Source organism: Mobula hypostoma, chromosome 17, assembly GCF_963921235.1.
Source record: "Mobula hypostoma chromosome 17, sMobHyp1.1, whole genome shotgun sequence".
In the NCBI taxonomy this organism is placed as follows: Eukaryota; Metazoa; Chordata; class Chondrichthyes; order Myliobatiformes; family Myliobatidae; genus Mobula; species Mobula hypostoma.
The window spans coordinates 56,030,423-56,047,052 of NC_086113.1; the positions used below are offsets into that span (position 1 = coordinate 56,030,423).

General features: G+C 41.2%; 1 protein-coding gene across 1 annotated transcript in view; it reads left to right on the forward strand.

The window, feature by feature from the left end:
• The window catches only part of LOC134358046 (protein Jumonji-like), a 375,614-nt gene that overhangs the window by 317,784 nt on the left and 41,200 nt on the right, over positions 1 to 16,630 (forward strand). The window contains exon 8 of the mRNA XM_063069931.1: positions 8,315 to 8,802. Coding sequence (XP_062926001.1) covers positions 8,315 to 8,802 — 488 coding nt within the window. The remainder of the gene's footprint in view (positions 1 to 8,314; positions 8,803 to 16,630) is intronic.

The window sequence follows — 16,630 nt, forward strand, 5'->3', positions numbered from 1 at the left end:
TTACATTAACATGCAGGTGTACAGAAGCACCTAATAAAGTGGCTACTAAGTGTATGTTCATATTGAAAGGTAGGTTGAGTAGACATGAGGACTTTGCTTCTTGTGTACTTAACCTACTTGATCAAGTGATTAACAGTCTATTCAGATATTGCTTCCTCGTATATTAGTATCAAATTCTGTTTGGAAGTTCTACTCATGTCTTGACAATGCTATGTAAATAAAAGCCATTCTTCCTAGTACCTGTGCCCGAGATCTGTTCTTGTACTGATTCAGTTTGTTCTCTACCTGTCTTTCTTCACTTTTCCTTTCAGCCTTTCGAACTGTATTTCGATGTGTGTTTGGAGACGCGAGAGATCGCGGATGTGGGAATCTGCAGCCGCAGACAAACTGCTGGGGAACTGAGTGGGTTGAGCAGCATGTGGGATGGGGGTGGGGGGAGCAGGAGCTGTTGAGGTTTTGTGTCAAATCCTGATGCAGGGTTCTGACCTGAGACATCAACAATTCCTCCCACTGCGCACCCCCCCCCCACCCCCCAGATGCTGCTCAGCCTGCTGCGTTCTACCAGCGGTTTGTTTGTTGCTACACTCTGTGTTTTGTAGGTTTGGCTTGGACCCAATTGTTATCATCCTGGGGTTATTATTTGCTTCTAATCCTTTCATTTATTTCTCTATTTGTCCCAGAGTTTCTGGTTTCTGCTCCAGTTGCTTTTGGGGAGGGTGCTCGGTCTAAAGGCTACGCCAGTTTGTTTTCATTAATGTGATTCCCACTGAATCAGCTGTTTTTCAAGTGAAAAGCTTTTTATCTTCCACACATTCCCATCCTCACCCCCAAGCACATTCAACTTGCATCCGGTTATCATATTAACAGCTCACATAAAATTCACTTCTCCGAGGTAGATCCAATGCTGCCTCTTCCTTGGATATTGAGTCATACCTAATTGTTGAGTCTCTCTTTCTCTCCATCCCATCACTAACACCATCACAAGCCAGGGTGAAATGTGTCAGATGTAAACCCACTATTTTATTTTGAAGTGGGTTGAGAGAAAATGATATTTCTATGACCCCACTTTTCCCCACTCCCCACCATCCAAGTAACTTGGCAATCTTCAAAACATTTGGCCAAGGCATTTGCACTGGGGAGTCACAAGTGTGCATCCTTTCTTGGCAACTCATATAGCCATTAACTCATCTGCTCTCTGCTGGCTCAGTTGGTTACATGGAACAGAGAACATCTAACACAGGAACTGGGTTTGAAAAGTCGATGCCTTTCATATGAATGAGACTTGCAGGGTGTTTATGACCACCATTAAGCTCTTCGATGGAAAAATAAAATCCTTTCCAGCCAATCTCATTCGGCAGTTACATTAGTCCTAATACCGAGGGCTTCTGTCTCCATTGGCTACATGAGCAGAGAATTACTGAGTGTAGGAGCAAACTGAAAGATAACATGAAGTTGGTGTTTAAACTAACGGGTGATTTATTAAAAACTGTGTGCACCAGGAAACCAGTCAAAGCTGATCTACCTGAGTGTATATTTGTACAGCTTTAAGATTATCAGTAGAACAGCATCTTGATGACAGAGTGGTGGCTGCGGCAAGATTAATTAACAGACTAGGCCCTGATTACAGAATAAGATGATTATCCACATGTCTAACAGTAAATCCAATTTCCTATTGCAACAGTGGGTGCATGCTATAACATAATTAGTGAAGTTCCTGAAACTTGTGGGGGTGTCATTATTACTGTACTTTTTTTCTACTTTGCTCTACTTGTCACCATGTCTCTACTTTTATCTGCTGTTCCCTGTTACCACATTAGCACAATCCACATCCTATTTACTAGTTATTATTCCTCTCCATTCTTTCCCCCACAACACAGAGCACATAGGATGAAATACTTGTTCCTCAGATCTCAATTCATTCTAATAATCACCTTTTTAAAAATAATAATGCCTCCTTGTACTGGCTTTGCTACTTGAAAATATGTTCTTCCTATCTTCTGTAAGATGTCTTTGTATTTTAAGTCTCCTGCCAACTGCTTTGGTCCCAAGGAACTCTAGTTTAGTCGGTCCCTAGTCATTCTCTAGTCCAGGAGCATCCTTGTGGTTTGGCGATCAGAACACTCCAGCTGTACTTTGTGGTTTGAGAATTGGCCTCCCTGCTCCCTGCCCTGGACAACTGAGGATGTCACACCGTCTTCGAGCACACAGGGATCCTTTTTTACCTCTACACCAGTTAGTGTGTACTCCTTCATCTCGTTTGCCTTCATTAAACACACTACCTCCAAAACTCACTTATTGACCTGACTCCTCCACTGCCACCTGTCAGTATGCCAAACATCCATGTTTCATTGGAATGGTCAGTATCCTCAAGATGAGAGATGCATCAATGCTGTTACTAAAGCTGGGTATTTATTTACACATTCTGTATCCGTATAGCCATTGTACTTTGCTATTGTGGTTCAGGAAAACTTAAGGTTTTGGATGTATGTAAACAATTCTCTAACAAAACAGCATCCAAGTCATTGTTTTTTTTGGTAGAACCACCAAGGAGTGTCCAAAATACGAACTCATCTACAGATTTAAGCTTGGTTATTGAAGGAGATCATGGTCAATTGCAATCTGTGTCAAAATAAGTCCTCCGGTGATCAAATGCAAAATCATTCAACTGTGCCTAATACACATTTTTGTTCCCAGCAAAAAGAGATGAGAGAAGACTTGTTAACATTGTGTTCTTTAATAGCCTTCAGCAGTAGGATGTACCGGAGAATGTCCTTGGAGATTATTTCAACTCCAGAAATTTTCCAACATCTAGTGCTATGCTGATGTCAAAAGGTTTTAAGCATTTTACAGACAATGTCTAGATTTGCAGAGACAAAGCACAGAAGCGTGTTTGAAGGGTTGATTAGAGCCCATAAGTAGCAATGTAAAGCTGAATACAAGTGTGTTCTTGATCTAAGTAAAAGAACTCTATAAGTTGCACCCAAATTTGCAGTCTAAAAAGTTCAAAGTAAAATTTATTATGAGAGTACATGCATGTTACCACATATGACCGTGAGATTCTTTTTCTTGCGGGCATACTTAACTAGTCTATAGAACAGTAACTAAGCAAGATCAATGAACAACGAACTGTGGGAATGCAAATATAAATAAATAGCAATAAATAATGAAAGCATGAGATAACAAGATAGAGTCATTAATGTGAGGCCATTGGTTGTGGAAACATCAGAAATAGAATGGGTATGGTTATCCCCTTTTGTTCAAGATCCTGATGAACGAAGGGTAGTAACTGTTCTTGAACCTGGTGGTGCAAGTCCTGAGGCAATTAACGATTAATGGCCCACCCTCCTTGGGCATTCTATCTTATCCTTACTTTCACTGTGCAGAAAATGCAAAAGCCTGAAAGCACGTATCATCAGGCTCAAGGACACATTCTGTCCCACTGTTATAAGCCTATTAAATGATTCCCTAGTACGATAAGATGGACTCTTGACCTCACAATCTGCCTTGTTATGACCTTGCATTTTATTGTATACCTGCACTGCACTTTCTTTGTAACTTCACGAGGGATGATTGATAAGTTCGTGGCCTAAGGTAGAAGGAGATGAGTTATTAACTTCAAACTTTCTGCATAATCACTGAAAGAGTTGAACTGCATGTGCATGTAGTGGGAGCTGTATAACTCATCTCCTTCTACCTTAGGCCACAAACCTATCAATCACCCCTATTGTGGGTTCTGGAGGTCCAAGATCTGTATGCTCCACGACCGCTGGGCTAAGCATGTAAATGTTGGAGGGGACTATGTTGAAAAATAAATGTGCTAGGTTTTCTAATATCGACTATTTCTACCTTAGGCCACAAATTTATCAATCACCCCTCGTATTTTGTATTCTGTTATTGTTTCACCTTGTTCTACCTTAGTGCACTATGCACAACAAGCTTTTCACTGTATCTCAGAGCATGTGACAATAATATTCCAATTCCACTGGCAGATATGTTTAATCAGTAGGAATCTGTTAAACAGAAAGGGGGGAGAAACTGAAAAGGATGCAAAGAATCTCGGCACAGTAAGTTATTTGGAAGAGAAGAGGTACTGTTATGTAATCTTTTTCAATTTAGTACTTAATCGGGGGAGCCTAGATAGGGTGAATCTACAGTCTGCTTCCTTGGGTAGAGGAGTCTAAAACTAGAGAGTATAGGTTTAAGTTGAGAGGGGAAAGATTTAACAGGGAACCTGAGGGGCAAAAAATGGTAGAGGCAGGTACAATTACTGCATTAATAGGACACTTAAATAAAAACCTGATGGCATGAACATTGACTTCTCTAACTTCTGTTAATGCCCCTCCTCCCCTTCTTACCCCATTCCTTATTTATTTATTACTTTTTTATTATTTTTTCCCCTCTTTCTTTCTCTCTTTTTTCTCCCTCTGTCCCTCTCACTACATCTTCCTCTGGTGCTCCCCTCCCTCTTTCTTTCTCCCTAGGCCTCCCGTCCCATGATCCTCTCCCTTCTCCAGCCTTGTATCCCTTTTGCCAATCAACTTTCTAGCTGTTAGCTACATCCCTCTCCCTCCTGTCTTCTCCTATCATTTCGGATCCCCCCCTCCCCCTCCCACTTTCAAATCTCTTACTAGCTCCTCTTTCAGTTAGTCCTGATGAAGGGTCTCAGCCCGAAACGTCGACTGTGCTTCTTCCTATAGATGCTGTCTGGCCTGCTGCGTTCCACCAGCATGTTATGTGTGTTGCTTGTATCAATAAGTGAATTTGACTAAGGAGGAAGAATGAGTTGAGAAGGAATCAGGAGCCACTTCTTAGGTTGACTGTAATTCAGTGATAGTTCAATAGCAATTTGCTTTTGATGCAAGACCAACAACTCTGTATTGGAAGTCTGCTTTTTACTTTGTCTTTAAATGGAGAGTGGAATTGTTTAGCCCTTGCTTATGTTCATATATGGGGGGATTTTTTTGAGAAAGAGATTTTAATAATGAAAGTAATATACAAGCAACTAGGTCCCACAGGACTCTCCAGTACAGAGGTTCTGAGATCAGTCTGACCTGTTGATGTGTCACTTTTGTGAAGCTGTATTAAATAACTTCCTGCAGCTCCTGCCACCTATCCAGCACTTAATGATACAATGCATATGGTACCTCTCCCACTATTTTCAGATGTCATTTATTCACCACGTTCTATGAGTTACCAAAACTTCAAACTCCACTCTGCTACTGTTACTGTTTTACAATGGATCAGATTTATTTACTGTGTTTAATTTCAAAGGTTGTAAACTCAAAGAGAAGCAAGGTTTTTGTAGTCATTGCTCACATTTCAGGGGCAGAAGTTCAGTTCCTGATGACTCTTTCCAATACTGAGTGCTTGGACCTTTTTGAGCTAGGTTCGGGTCGGGTTGAAACTGTTAAATTGAATTAGTATTCTTGGGGGATGGGAGTTTTAACACAGTGTCATTTGGCTCAGTCCCCTTAACGGTGGCCAGGGAGAATCAATGAGAGTCCTTCATGGTTGCCAATGATTGTTTCCTGGGAAATCTACTCACTGGGGTCCAACGATGGATATTGAAGTCAGTCCAGGATTGGTCATATATTTCTGAGTGGGCTTTTAGTTGTCAGCTAACGGCAGACTGTTCAGTACAGCATGTCTATGCCAGCTGGGGACGAGCCCAACGAGCAGAGATTCACTTTCTTGCTCTTGGTCCGTAACCTCATAGAAATGGTACTTGATGTTTGTTAAAGCACAACCTGGCCAAGCAGTAGGTTTTCTGTTACTGTGTCCTTTCTGCTCCTCCACATTCACCAATCCTCCACTCTTACCTCACTGCACACTTGAGGCTGAAATTTGTGGGCAGTCATCTTATGGCTCAAATTTTTAAAAAAGTTTCCTCAACTTTCCTCTGAGCTTTTCCACTCAGTCCTTGAGAGGTGGTCAGGATGGATTTGCTGTCATGGAGTCTTCTACCATATGGAAATTTGGTCATGTCACATTTCCAACTTGTTACAAACAGTTCACATGAATGGAACCATGCTGTGGCCTGGGGAATACTTGTAATAAACCTGTGATCATTGATTATTGGTCTCATTGTATGAAAAAGATTATACTTATCTGCCTTGTCTAGTTCCCTGAAGGTTTTATTATCTCAGTTAAATCTCTCTCTCATTTTCTAATGTGATACAAATGTTTGGGCTCTGGTTTGATACCACAAATTACCCAGAGTGTTTGATCACTCACTTACTTGCCTATCACCCGTAGTGCGGCATATGCCACCGACAGCAGCTAGACAGAGTCTTCTGTCCCGGGCCAGTCTCTCAAGTTGTCCCCAGGTGTAGCCTTCTTGGTTCTGCCAGGAATGAGGTCTTTGAGGCTTCTGTTGGCATTTGTGTAGCATGGATTTTTTTCCGGGATGGGTTTGCTTACCCTATGCTCAGCCCTGCTTCTTTCACAGCTGGGCTTGGGGCCATCCATGGGGAAGTTAGTTTGATCACATGGGAACATTATCTACCTGTCTGGTGGAAGCACAGTGTTGAAGGGATGTACAATCTGCCTTCTAATCCCTTCCGTAGATTGATTACTGGCCCATTGTTACCATAGCTGGCTTCTAGTACAGTTTGTGCTTTTAGTAATGCATGGGCAAACACTTTATTAGCTACGATGCTGTACTTGCACAGAGTGATTTGTATTGTTGTGTTATCCCAACCCCTTCAGAGAGCTGTGTTGCTTTGTCTTTGCAAAGTATTGAGTTCAGGTAGGGAACCCATGGTAAGAACAAGTGGGATGAACATTTCTTTTACCAGTCAGAGTCAAGTCCAGTTCCAGTATCGGTCATCCCTGAGCTATAAATGCCTAACTTACTGGCAAACGTACATAGGAATGAGCTCCCATAATGTTACCAAATTCACATGTTAGTTTTTACGAACGATGGAACTAATGTCTTGCTCTCGCTCTCTGCGCTCTCCACCTTTAATAACTGTTCTTTGTCTTTGTGTTTCACTGCCACTCGTTACAATTCAGTGGAGTATCGTTCCTATGTTGAGTGATTTCTGTGTATTTTCAAACTTGTCAGCAAAATTGACTTATAGGCGTCTGTAAAACAGAACTTGTTTGTTACTCAGGGACAGCCAGCCTGTATTTCAGTAAAAGAACTGCAGAGAAAATTCCAAGTTCTAATGAGAAACAATATGTGCAGCTTTAACTTGTGATATGATTGTTTTAAGTCTTTGCAGATGTTAAAAGAGAATGAAGCACTTGTTTAACTGTGTGGAGGGAAGGTACTATTTAGCCAGTGTTCGGCTGGTTTTTGCTTCTTGCTCTGAAATGCAGTGTTAGTGCATTTGGCTCTGCAGAATCTTACTTTGCATCACTTGTGCTTCATGGAGTTATACAGTGTGAAGGCAGCCACTTTGGGCCACTGAGTACATCCCAACCGTCAAGCAGACACTTACACTATTCTCATTTTTATTCTGCCGGCATTCTCATCTACTTCTGCTTGATCTGATCACTTACCTTTTTTGCATTGGGGAAAGTTTACAGTAGTCATTTAACCAACCAGCTTTGGGATGTAGGAGGTGACTGAACGTCTGATCAGAGTGGTCATAGGAGAACATGCAAACTCCTCACGGACGGCAACTGGAGGTCAGGATTGAATCCTGGTCACTGGAGTTGAGGCAGTAGCTTCACTAACTGTGCTGTGCTGTACTATTGCTAACTTTGCAGTGCAGCTACCGAGAAACATAACAGTTACTGCCTCTAGATCTCTCTCCCCTCCATCTGGAATTGGAGTTCTTCTGACAGTGATGCAGGAAACCTGCCATCTATGTGACCAGGAGATTTTAGTGCAGTGTTTCTCAGCACCATTCTCAATTTTAAATTGAGGAATATGTCTTAAATGGGAGTGAAGTGGGAGAGAGGAATTTTTATCTTTTTTTCTAGTATGTTGTTTCTACCATTAACAATAAAAAGGTAAGTTACCTATTCCTTTGGGTGTTACTGTTGATTAAACATTATTGATATTTCTATATAATCAAATGAGATGACAGTACTTGGAAAATAATAATTCCCAAATAGCAGGGAAGGTATATTTAAAAGTTTTTTTTTGAAGCATAACTGGTGCTATTAAGACAAAAGAATCTGGGTGGGTCCTCTGTGATTTAATACTAAATTATCAGAATGATATTGATTTAAATAGTGAGTGATATTCATTGTGTAATATTTAATTGATAGAGCAATGACCTCTTTTTGAAAGTGCGGTTCTGAATGTAGCTACAGTGGTATTGGCTGAAGCTTGGGATATTGATCTGTTTCTCTGTCGTAGGAGGATGCGAGTTGGACTTGGCTCGGTTTTACCAGCTGATCAACGAAATGGGTGGCATGCAGCAAGTGACTGACCTCAAGAAGTGGAATAAATTGGCAGACATGCTGCGAATCCCCAAAACTGCACAAGACAGGCTGGCCAAGCTGCAAGAGGCTTACTGCCAGTTCCTACTCTCGTATGACTCTCTCTCACAGGACGAGCACAAGAGGCTAGAGAGGGAGGTGTTGAAGGAAAAAGAGAACCTGGAGAAGAGGAAAGGACCCCTGGAAGCACATTCAGATAACACATACAAGTCTCAGTCTCTGCCCAGGTTTGAGCCAAAAAACGGGCTGGTAAATGGTGTGGTGCATAAAAACGGCTTCCGGAAGAAGCTAAAAGATTTAACAGACTCTGATTTGAAAACAGGCAGGCGGCGACTGTTTCCTCAGGAAAAGGAGAGTGAAGAGGATGATGAAATTCTCAGTGACTTGTACAAGTGTATATACAAGGTGTGTGCATTCACATAATCTACATCCAAATAGATTTGCTTTATAATAGTGACAACACACTCTTGATATTTATAAGCTGAAGATGTACAATGAATTATGCCTGCTCATTATGTAGCTATCACAAGAATCTGTTTGCTCACTTTATCAGCAGAACCCTTTGATACACCAATAAGTAGCTAAAGGTGAAGTCCTTGATTGTTCAACTAAAGAGGTTTGGCTTCAGGTTGGTACAAAAAATTGCATTGCTACACATACAGAACAGTGTCAGGTTATGACTCTAAAGCTAATAATTTATATTTGGCTCAGGAACATTTTCAAGATAATTTGCTTAATGCTGCCTGATTTACTCGAAGCACTTAGGGCTGTTGATACATTCATAATGAGCATTTGAAAGGGAAATGGTTCTTGGGTATTCATGAGTTCTGAACAGCCTAAATGGTCTTTAGGCTTGTGGTAAACGTACTTCAATCCTTTTGTGGTTGGTATCATATAATCCAGTTCTGACAACACCCTGTAAATTTTGAAGGATGAAAAATTAATTTGAAAAACAGATGCAAGTGAAATGAAGTCTTAGTCTTAGTTAGCTTTGGTGTTGAGTTCTAACATTACATTTCCAGAAATGCCTTAAGGCAAGGAAATAGACATTAAACAGGAGGATATCAGACACTGTGGTACAGAGGGAGTGTATATCCATAGTTCCTTAAAGGTGGCTGTAAAAGCATGTGGAGTCCTTCCCTTTTTCTAGCTGAGACACAATGCAAAAGCAGGAGTTCTGTTTGAGTTGTATTACCGAGATTAGGGCACAAGTTCTGCATACATTATGGGTCTTTGCATTAGAGCAGAGATGTGTGTGCATGAGAGAGGGTGCCAAGGCGATTTAAAGTAGTATTGCCATCACTGGAAAATTGTAGCTCTGAGGAAAGATTGGATAAGGTAAGGCAATTTCCATTGGAACACAGGAGGCTCACAGATGCCACAAATGAATAAAATAATCAGGGGTCACAATGAGCAGGGAAGACATCTACCTTATCAGGGGTGTCAAAAACCAGGGGCTTAGAGTGCAAGTAATTTGCAGAAGGAATAAAAGGTAGAGCAGCAAATAACTTTTCATCAGAAGATGGTGAGGCTCCCGAGCTCACTGCCTGAGAGGGTGGCAGAGCAGAATCCTGACTGGCGTGGTTGTAGACCTCATCTCGGGAGCGGAGGGTAGGTTGGGCTGAAGTTTTATGACCATCAAAGGTACGATGGGCTGAGCAGTCTCCTGTGTGGTGAACTATTTATGGTTCTGCTGTTTTAAATGCAAACAACAGTTGTACCGGCTTATTAAAAGCCTAGTTCTTCCCAACCTTCCTCCTTTCTACGTCCTCTCTCCTTCCCATCTCTCCCAGCGTACTGGTTATTGCTCACTCCTGTAAAGGGTTACCATGGTGGCTGTTTAAAGAAAGATGTGTTGTGTTTCACACTGTTTCATGTAAAACAAATCTCCCCCCCTCCCCCTACATTTTGTGAGCCAATGTGCAGAGATGTCATGTTGCTGGGCTCCAGGTGATCCAGTATCCTAATGATATCTACGCCTGTTTGCTGATCTAAAAGTCATCTGCAAAGTGTAATTTTAGCCCTGTCCCAGAAATATTTTGTTGGCTGGGTCAGTCTTGATGCTCACAGCTGGATCAGGAAGGCAAATTAACCCAGGCATTAAGTGATCGGAAGTTCTCCGCTTTCTGTGTCTGCACCAGGTGATCATCTGCACGACTGGAAATGTTGTTCGACCTCCCTTTTTATTGATGCCACATACCACTCTTGTTGGCAGAGTTTCACAGTCTAATGATCCATTTTCAGAATTTATTGACTAATTCACTGGTATTTGATGTCGGGAGATTGAACTGCCTTGCACCATCACATTCTTTAAATTAAGAGAATCATAAAAGTAACCTACAGTACGAGCAAAGGTAATCATTCAGTCTAGTAATTTTACTTGCTGAGTAACCTCCTCTCCTCCTCTGACCTCGTCCAGTCATTCTATTTTTTTTAAAAAAGCTTCTGAATACATCACGTGATTGGTTTCACATTTAGAATTACCACGACTTCTCCAACCTTAAGCCACTCTAGGCTGTTCCCTTGTTTCTCTGCGGGTGTCCTCTCATGCAAGCAAGGAGCACTAATCTCTGTAGTTCTTGTGGATGCGTTTGCAGGTCTATCACCATTCCATGCTTTTGATCTTGGTTCAGGCGGCCTGAACACTACTATCTTTGTGCAGGGTTCCCTAAAAGTTAATTTGCAGGCTGGGTCTATGGTGAGGAAGGAAAATGCAATGTTGGCATTCATTTCAAGAGAACTAGAATATCAAAGTAAGGATGTTATGTTGAGATGTTATGAAACACTGGTTAGGTCTCACTTGGAGTACTGTGAGCAGTTTTGGACCCCTTATCTTAGAAAGGATGTGCTGACATTGGAGAGGGTTCAAAGGAAATTCATGAAACTGATTCTAGGTTTGAACAGCTTGTCAAGTGAAGAGTGTTTGATGGCTCTGGGCCTGTAATCACTGGAATTCAGAAGAGTGAGAGGTGACCTCACTGAAATCTATTTGAATGGTGAAAGGCCTTAATAGAGTGGTTGTGGAAAAGATATTTCATATGGTGGGATAGCTTAAGACCAGAGGACACAGCCTCAGAATAAAGGTACCACCTTTTAGAATGGAGATGAAGAATTTCTTTAGCCAGAGAGTGGAGAATCTGTGGAATTCTTTGCCACTGGCAGTTGTGGAGGCCAGAATTCTTGATTGGGCAGGAGATGAAGCAGGGGAGGCAGGAGATTGGGGCTGAGAGGAGAAAATGGATCAGCCGTGATGAAATGGCGGGCCGGCTGGTAGTGTAGTGGCATCAGTGCCGGACTCAGGAGCGAAGGCTTCCAAGTTCGAATCCAGCTGGCTCCTTTGCACGCTTTCCATCTGTGCTGGGTTGAGCATCGAGCTAGCAACTTGGCTTCGTTAAAAAAAAACGTCATGTCAGCGTCCTGATGACACCACTCAGAGTTGAGGGCTTTCTTCTTCTTCTTCTTCTATGATGAAATGGCAGAGAAGACTCGATGGGCCAGGTGGCCTAATTCTGCTCCTATGTCTTATGGTCTTAAGGTCTTATCTACTTCAATAAATCCAGCCTAATAAACAATTCTTAATTATGTACTTACTGCCTGCTACGCAGCTGATGTTTAGGACAGTAATGAAAGTCTGCCATCTCTGTCTGTATATAAGGATTCTTCATTGAGAGAACTTAATTTGCTAAGTAACCTGCACTGACATCATCTCATTTTTAAAATAAGAAAACATTGTTGCTGAACAGTTTGGTATTAAAAGTTTAGCGCGTCAATAGGCCTGCACTCATGCAGAGACCAAACAGGGTGAGGACAGCAGATTATTTGAAGGATCTTTATAAATTAGATTGATTTTTACAAAAATCCACTATGTTCAGTGTTGATAACCAAAGCTATCCATGTTACCTTAGTTGAATTTAAATTTCCCAGATATTTTGAAGGATTCCAATCACAGAAGGCCTTAAGTTAGGTGCCACGTAAGAGATTAATAAAGAAGGCCAGATTGCTCACTATTGGGGGTGATTTACTGTGGGATTGAGGACTAGTTAGAGGACGGTAAACAGCATATGACTAAATGCTGCTTGTTCTGGTTGGGAGACTGACTAATAGGGTGCCACACAGGTCAACACTGAGATCAGAGTAAAGGTCATTTGAAAGAAAATGGCTGACCCAGTCAGTACAAATGAGCTATATCAGCAGTTTAATAAAAGCTGCACTAGTAAGCAATGTTAATCCTGCTAGGAAGTGTCTGTGATGTGTAAAGTAAACCAGGACCCTGTTGACTAGTGAAGCAGCTGTAGGGAGTGGGAGGGGAAAAGGTACATGAATGACTACATCTTGTTCTATTTCCTGTCCCTTTTTCTCTGGATCAATGGTCCAGAACACTGGTTATTCATCTAGTAAGTGCACAACTTCACTCCACTGCCATGAAATAATCTTCTGTTGGCTTTTAACTAAACTAATGACATTTTTCCACTCATTGTTTATACTTAAATGATGAGCAACCTAGTCCAAATTTGTTGTTATATTAAGAACTTGTTGAAAAGAAACATCGTAAAGTAACATATAGATTTGTTTAAAAAATATTTCAATGCAAAAAGGTTTTCAATGCAACTTTTCAAATGTTAAAAAAGCACTCTTATACCATTGTTTTCTGGAGATCATGATGGTAGAACTTCCACCTTGCTACTGAACATACTGCCTTTCACTGGTCACCTTTCTGCCCACACAGCCCATCCCTCCCCTCCACAGTGTTCACTGCTCCCGTTTCTGAATGCTTAGTTGCTGTTTTCTCAACCCTTACCAACTGGTTTTAATTAAATTTTAGAAGGACCTACTTCATTCTTAAGGCAACATGCCACTCTGCTTTCAAGACCAAGAATCTTGGCTTTAATGCCATGTCAGACCTTTGTGTATAGAACATCAGCTTTCTTCCCAGTCTTGGTTGGATTTTCATTCCTCAGATTGAAAAACACCTCCCCAGATGGAGATATCAGATGGGTCCGAATTGGAGATGCCTTTAATGCCTCCTGGTAGTATTCTTTGGTATGCACCTTCAAAAGCAGTCCTTCCACTGGCATGCTTACCATTTGGTTTCACTTTACAACTGTACCTTTGGTAAAGAAGAGAGAAAATTGGCAAACAAGAGCCCTCATTTTATATTGAATTTTGTCTTTCATATTTTAGAAAAAGTTCCTTTGCTATTCTATGACAATTTTGAGAATAACCTTTTGAGAAAAAGTGCATGTTCCCAGTTGATAGTTGAATCACACAGAGTCAGATATGACTCATGGAACATTCATTTTTTAAATCTAAATTTTCAGCAAGATAGAACTTAGTTCTTTTATTCACAGTTCAGTTTCTGTAAACATGTGTACTCTAAAGTTGAGTTTTCACTCTCAAGCATTCTACAGCACATTAAGTTAAGAAGAGGAAGCACTTGTTAGTCCAATACAACATTGGCCATGTTGGACAGTCCTGGCAATTGTTATGTTTTGTAACTTCAAAACATTAAAGTAATTCAAAGGAAGACACAAGAATTCGAAATGTGAGTCTAACTTTAAGCGAGGTGTGCACGTCTCACATGACAGTGTGATGACGTATGCAATTCACATATCTCTACATATTACCATATCTTGTTACGTTTTTTCTCTCCAAAACATTAAATTAATCGAAAGAGAACCAAGGGATCCCAAAAGATGGGTGTCTTAGTTTCGTTTTCACTTTAAGTAAGGCATGTACTTATAGAAACATAGAAACATAGAAAATAGGTGCAGGAGTAGGCCATTCGGCCCTTCGAGCCTGCACCGCCATTTATTATGATCATGGCTGATCATCCAACTCAGAACCCCACCCCAGCCTTCCCTCCATACCCCCTGACCCCTGTAGCCACAAGGGCCATATCTAACTCCCTCTTAAATATAGCCAATGAACTGGCCTCAACTGTTTCCTGTGGCAGAGAATTCCACAGATTCACCACTCTCTGTGTGAAGAAGTTTTTCCTAATCTCGGTCCTAAAAGGCTTCCCCTCTATCCTCAAACTGTGGCCCCTCTTTCTGGACTTCCCCAACATCAGGAACAATCTTCCTGCATCTAGCCTGTCCAATCCCTTTAGGATTTTATACGTTTCAATCAGATCCCCCCTCAATCTTCTAAATTCCAATGAGTACAAGCCCAGTTCATCCAGTCTTTCTTCATATGAAAGTCCTGCCAACCCAGGAATCAATCTGGTGAACCTTCTTTGTACTCCCTCTATGGCAAGGATGTCTTTCCTCAGATTAGGGGACCAAAACTGCACACAATACTCCAGGTGTGGTCTCACCAAGGCCTTGTACAACTGCAGTAGTACCTCCCTGCTCCTGTACTCGAATCCTCTCGCTATAAATGCCAGCATACCATTCGCCTTTTTCACCGCCTGCTGTACCTGCATGCCTACTTTCAATGACTGGTGTATAATGACACCCAGGTCTCGTTGCACCTCCCCTTTTCCTAATCGGCCACCATTTAGATAATAATCTGTTTTCCTATTTTTGCCACCAAAGTGGATAACTTCACATTTATCCACATTAAATTGCATCTGCCATGAATTTGCCCACTCACCCAACCTATCCATGTCACCCTGCATCCTCTTAGCATCCTCCTCACAGCTAACACTGCCACCCAGCTTCGTGTCATCCGCAAACTTGGAGATGCTGCATTTAATTCCCTCATCCAAGTCATTAATATATATTGTAAACAACTGGGGTCCCAGCACTGAGCCTTGCGGTACCCCACTAGTCACTGCCTGCCATTCTGAAAAGGTCCCACTCTTTGCTTCCTGTCTGCTAACCAATTCTCCACCCACACCATGATGTGGTGCCATTATGATGTATGCCATTCACGTACTTGTACATATAACCTGTAATGAATTAGTTTAAAAAAAGAATGCTTAATCAAACAATATATTTATAATATTACTCCTGTTACTGGAAATATTAAATACACAACACTCCTCCCTGCTTAGGCATAAACGCCAACTCAATATAGAATGCATCTCGACTATATGCACAATACAACTACTATACAGACATCCACAGCATAATAAATTTTAAATTGTCCCATTCAGGCCTAAAGGATTCCTTTCTCTTGTGAGATAACATCTTTCCTGACATCTTCCTTTGCCTGGCAGGTGAGACTTGTTCTATGAAACAATCTCAGGTTCTGGTGCCTCCTCCTTGGTAGTTGTAAGAATTGACTCTGAAATTGCAGGACGTAGTTCTGACAGCACTGGACACCTTTTATTTCTCCTTCCTTTTTTGTCTTCTAGTTTGTGCATCTTGATCTTGGGGAGGTCATTTAGTTCACTGGACTATTCCTCTTATTAATCCTTCTATTCCTCCCTTTACGATCTGATCTCTCCTCTTGATTTGCAAATCCACATCATCTGACAAATCTTTTGTTTTCTTATCTCCTTTCTTTTTAACCTTCCATTCACTCAGCTGGGCTTTGGTCTTTGCATCTACTTTCACAAGCAGCTTTTTGTCACCCAGTTGAAGTTCATACAATGACCTTAATTCATGCAGAATAGATTCTGGTTCTTTATACAGACAAAAAAAAACAAGTGCTTGCAACTTTCCTGAAGCTCCTTGAACGCTCTTTGAGCTTAAAATCAAGCCACATTTAGCAAGTAACTGCCAGATTAATGTATCAGAAGCTTTTTCAGATATTTGCCTACAAAAACTGTTGTAATCAGACCACTGCTTTTGTCACTTTCATGATTCCTCTGAGCAACATGGTCCTTCCTTCGTCCAATATGATCTCTAGCCAGAGGCATGGAGCTTGGCATCGACACCTGTTTACCCTCTGTTGAGTAACGGTTCATGGTGTTTGGCATGGAGAAAGTGGCATCATCCAGTACAATTCTTAATTTGCTTTTGGTTGCCTTCATTGCAGAGATTGTGGCATGCAAATTGCGCCAGTGTCCAATTTCATTTAAATTAATTTGCGGTTCACTTCTGGTGTTAGTTATATTGTTTGGCTATTGCTAGTTTGCACATTTTAAAGCTCAAGGCTACGCAGTCCTCTCATCATTATCAGATTTTTCATCAACAGCATGCAGATTAGTGCTCTTTTTAAAAATTCAACTTGACTTTAGCTTTTTCTCTGCTCTGTGCAGTCTATTTATTTTTTGTCTGCCCAACATGCTCTTTGTATGTGTCCTATTTTATTGCATTTTCTGCAAGTTTCGCCTTTAAACCTG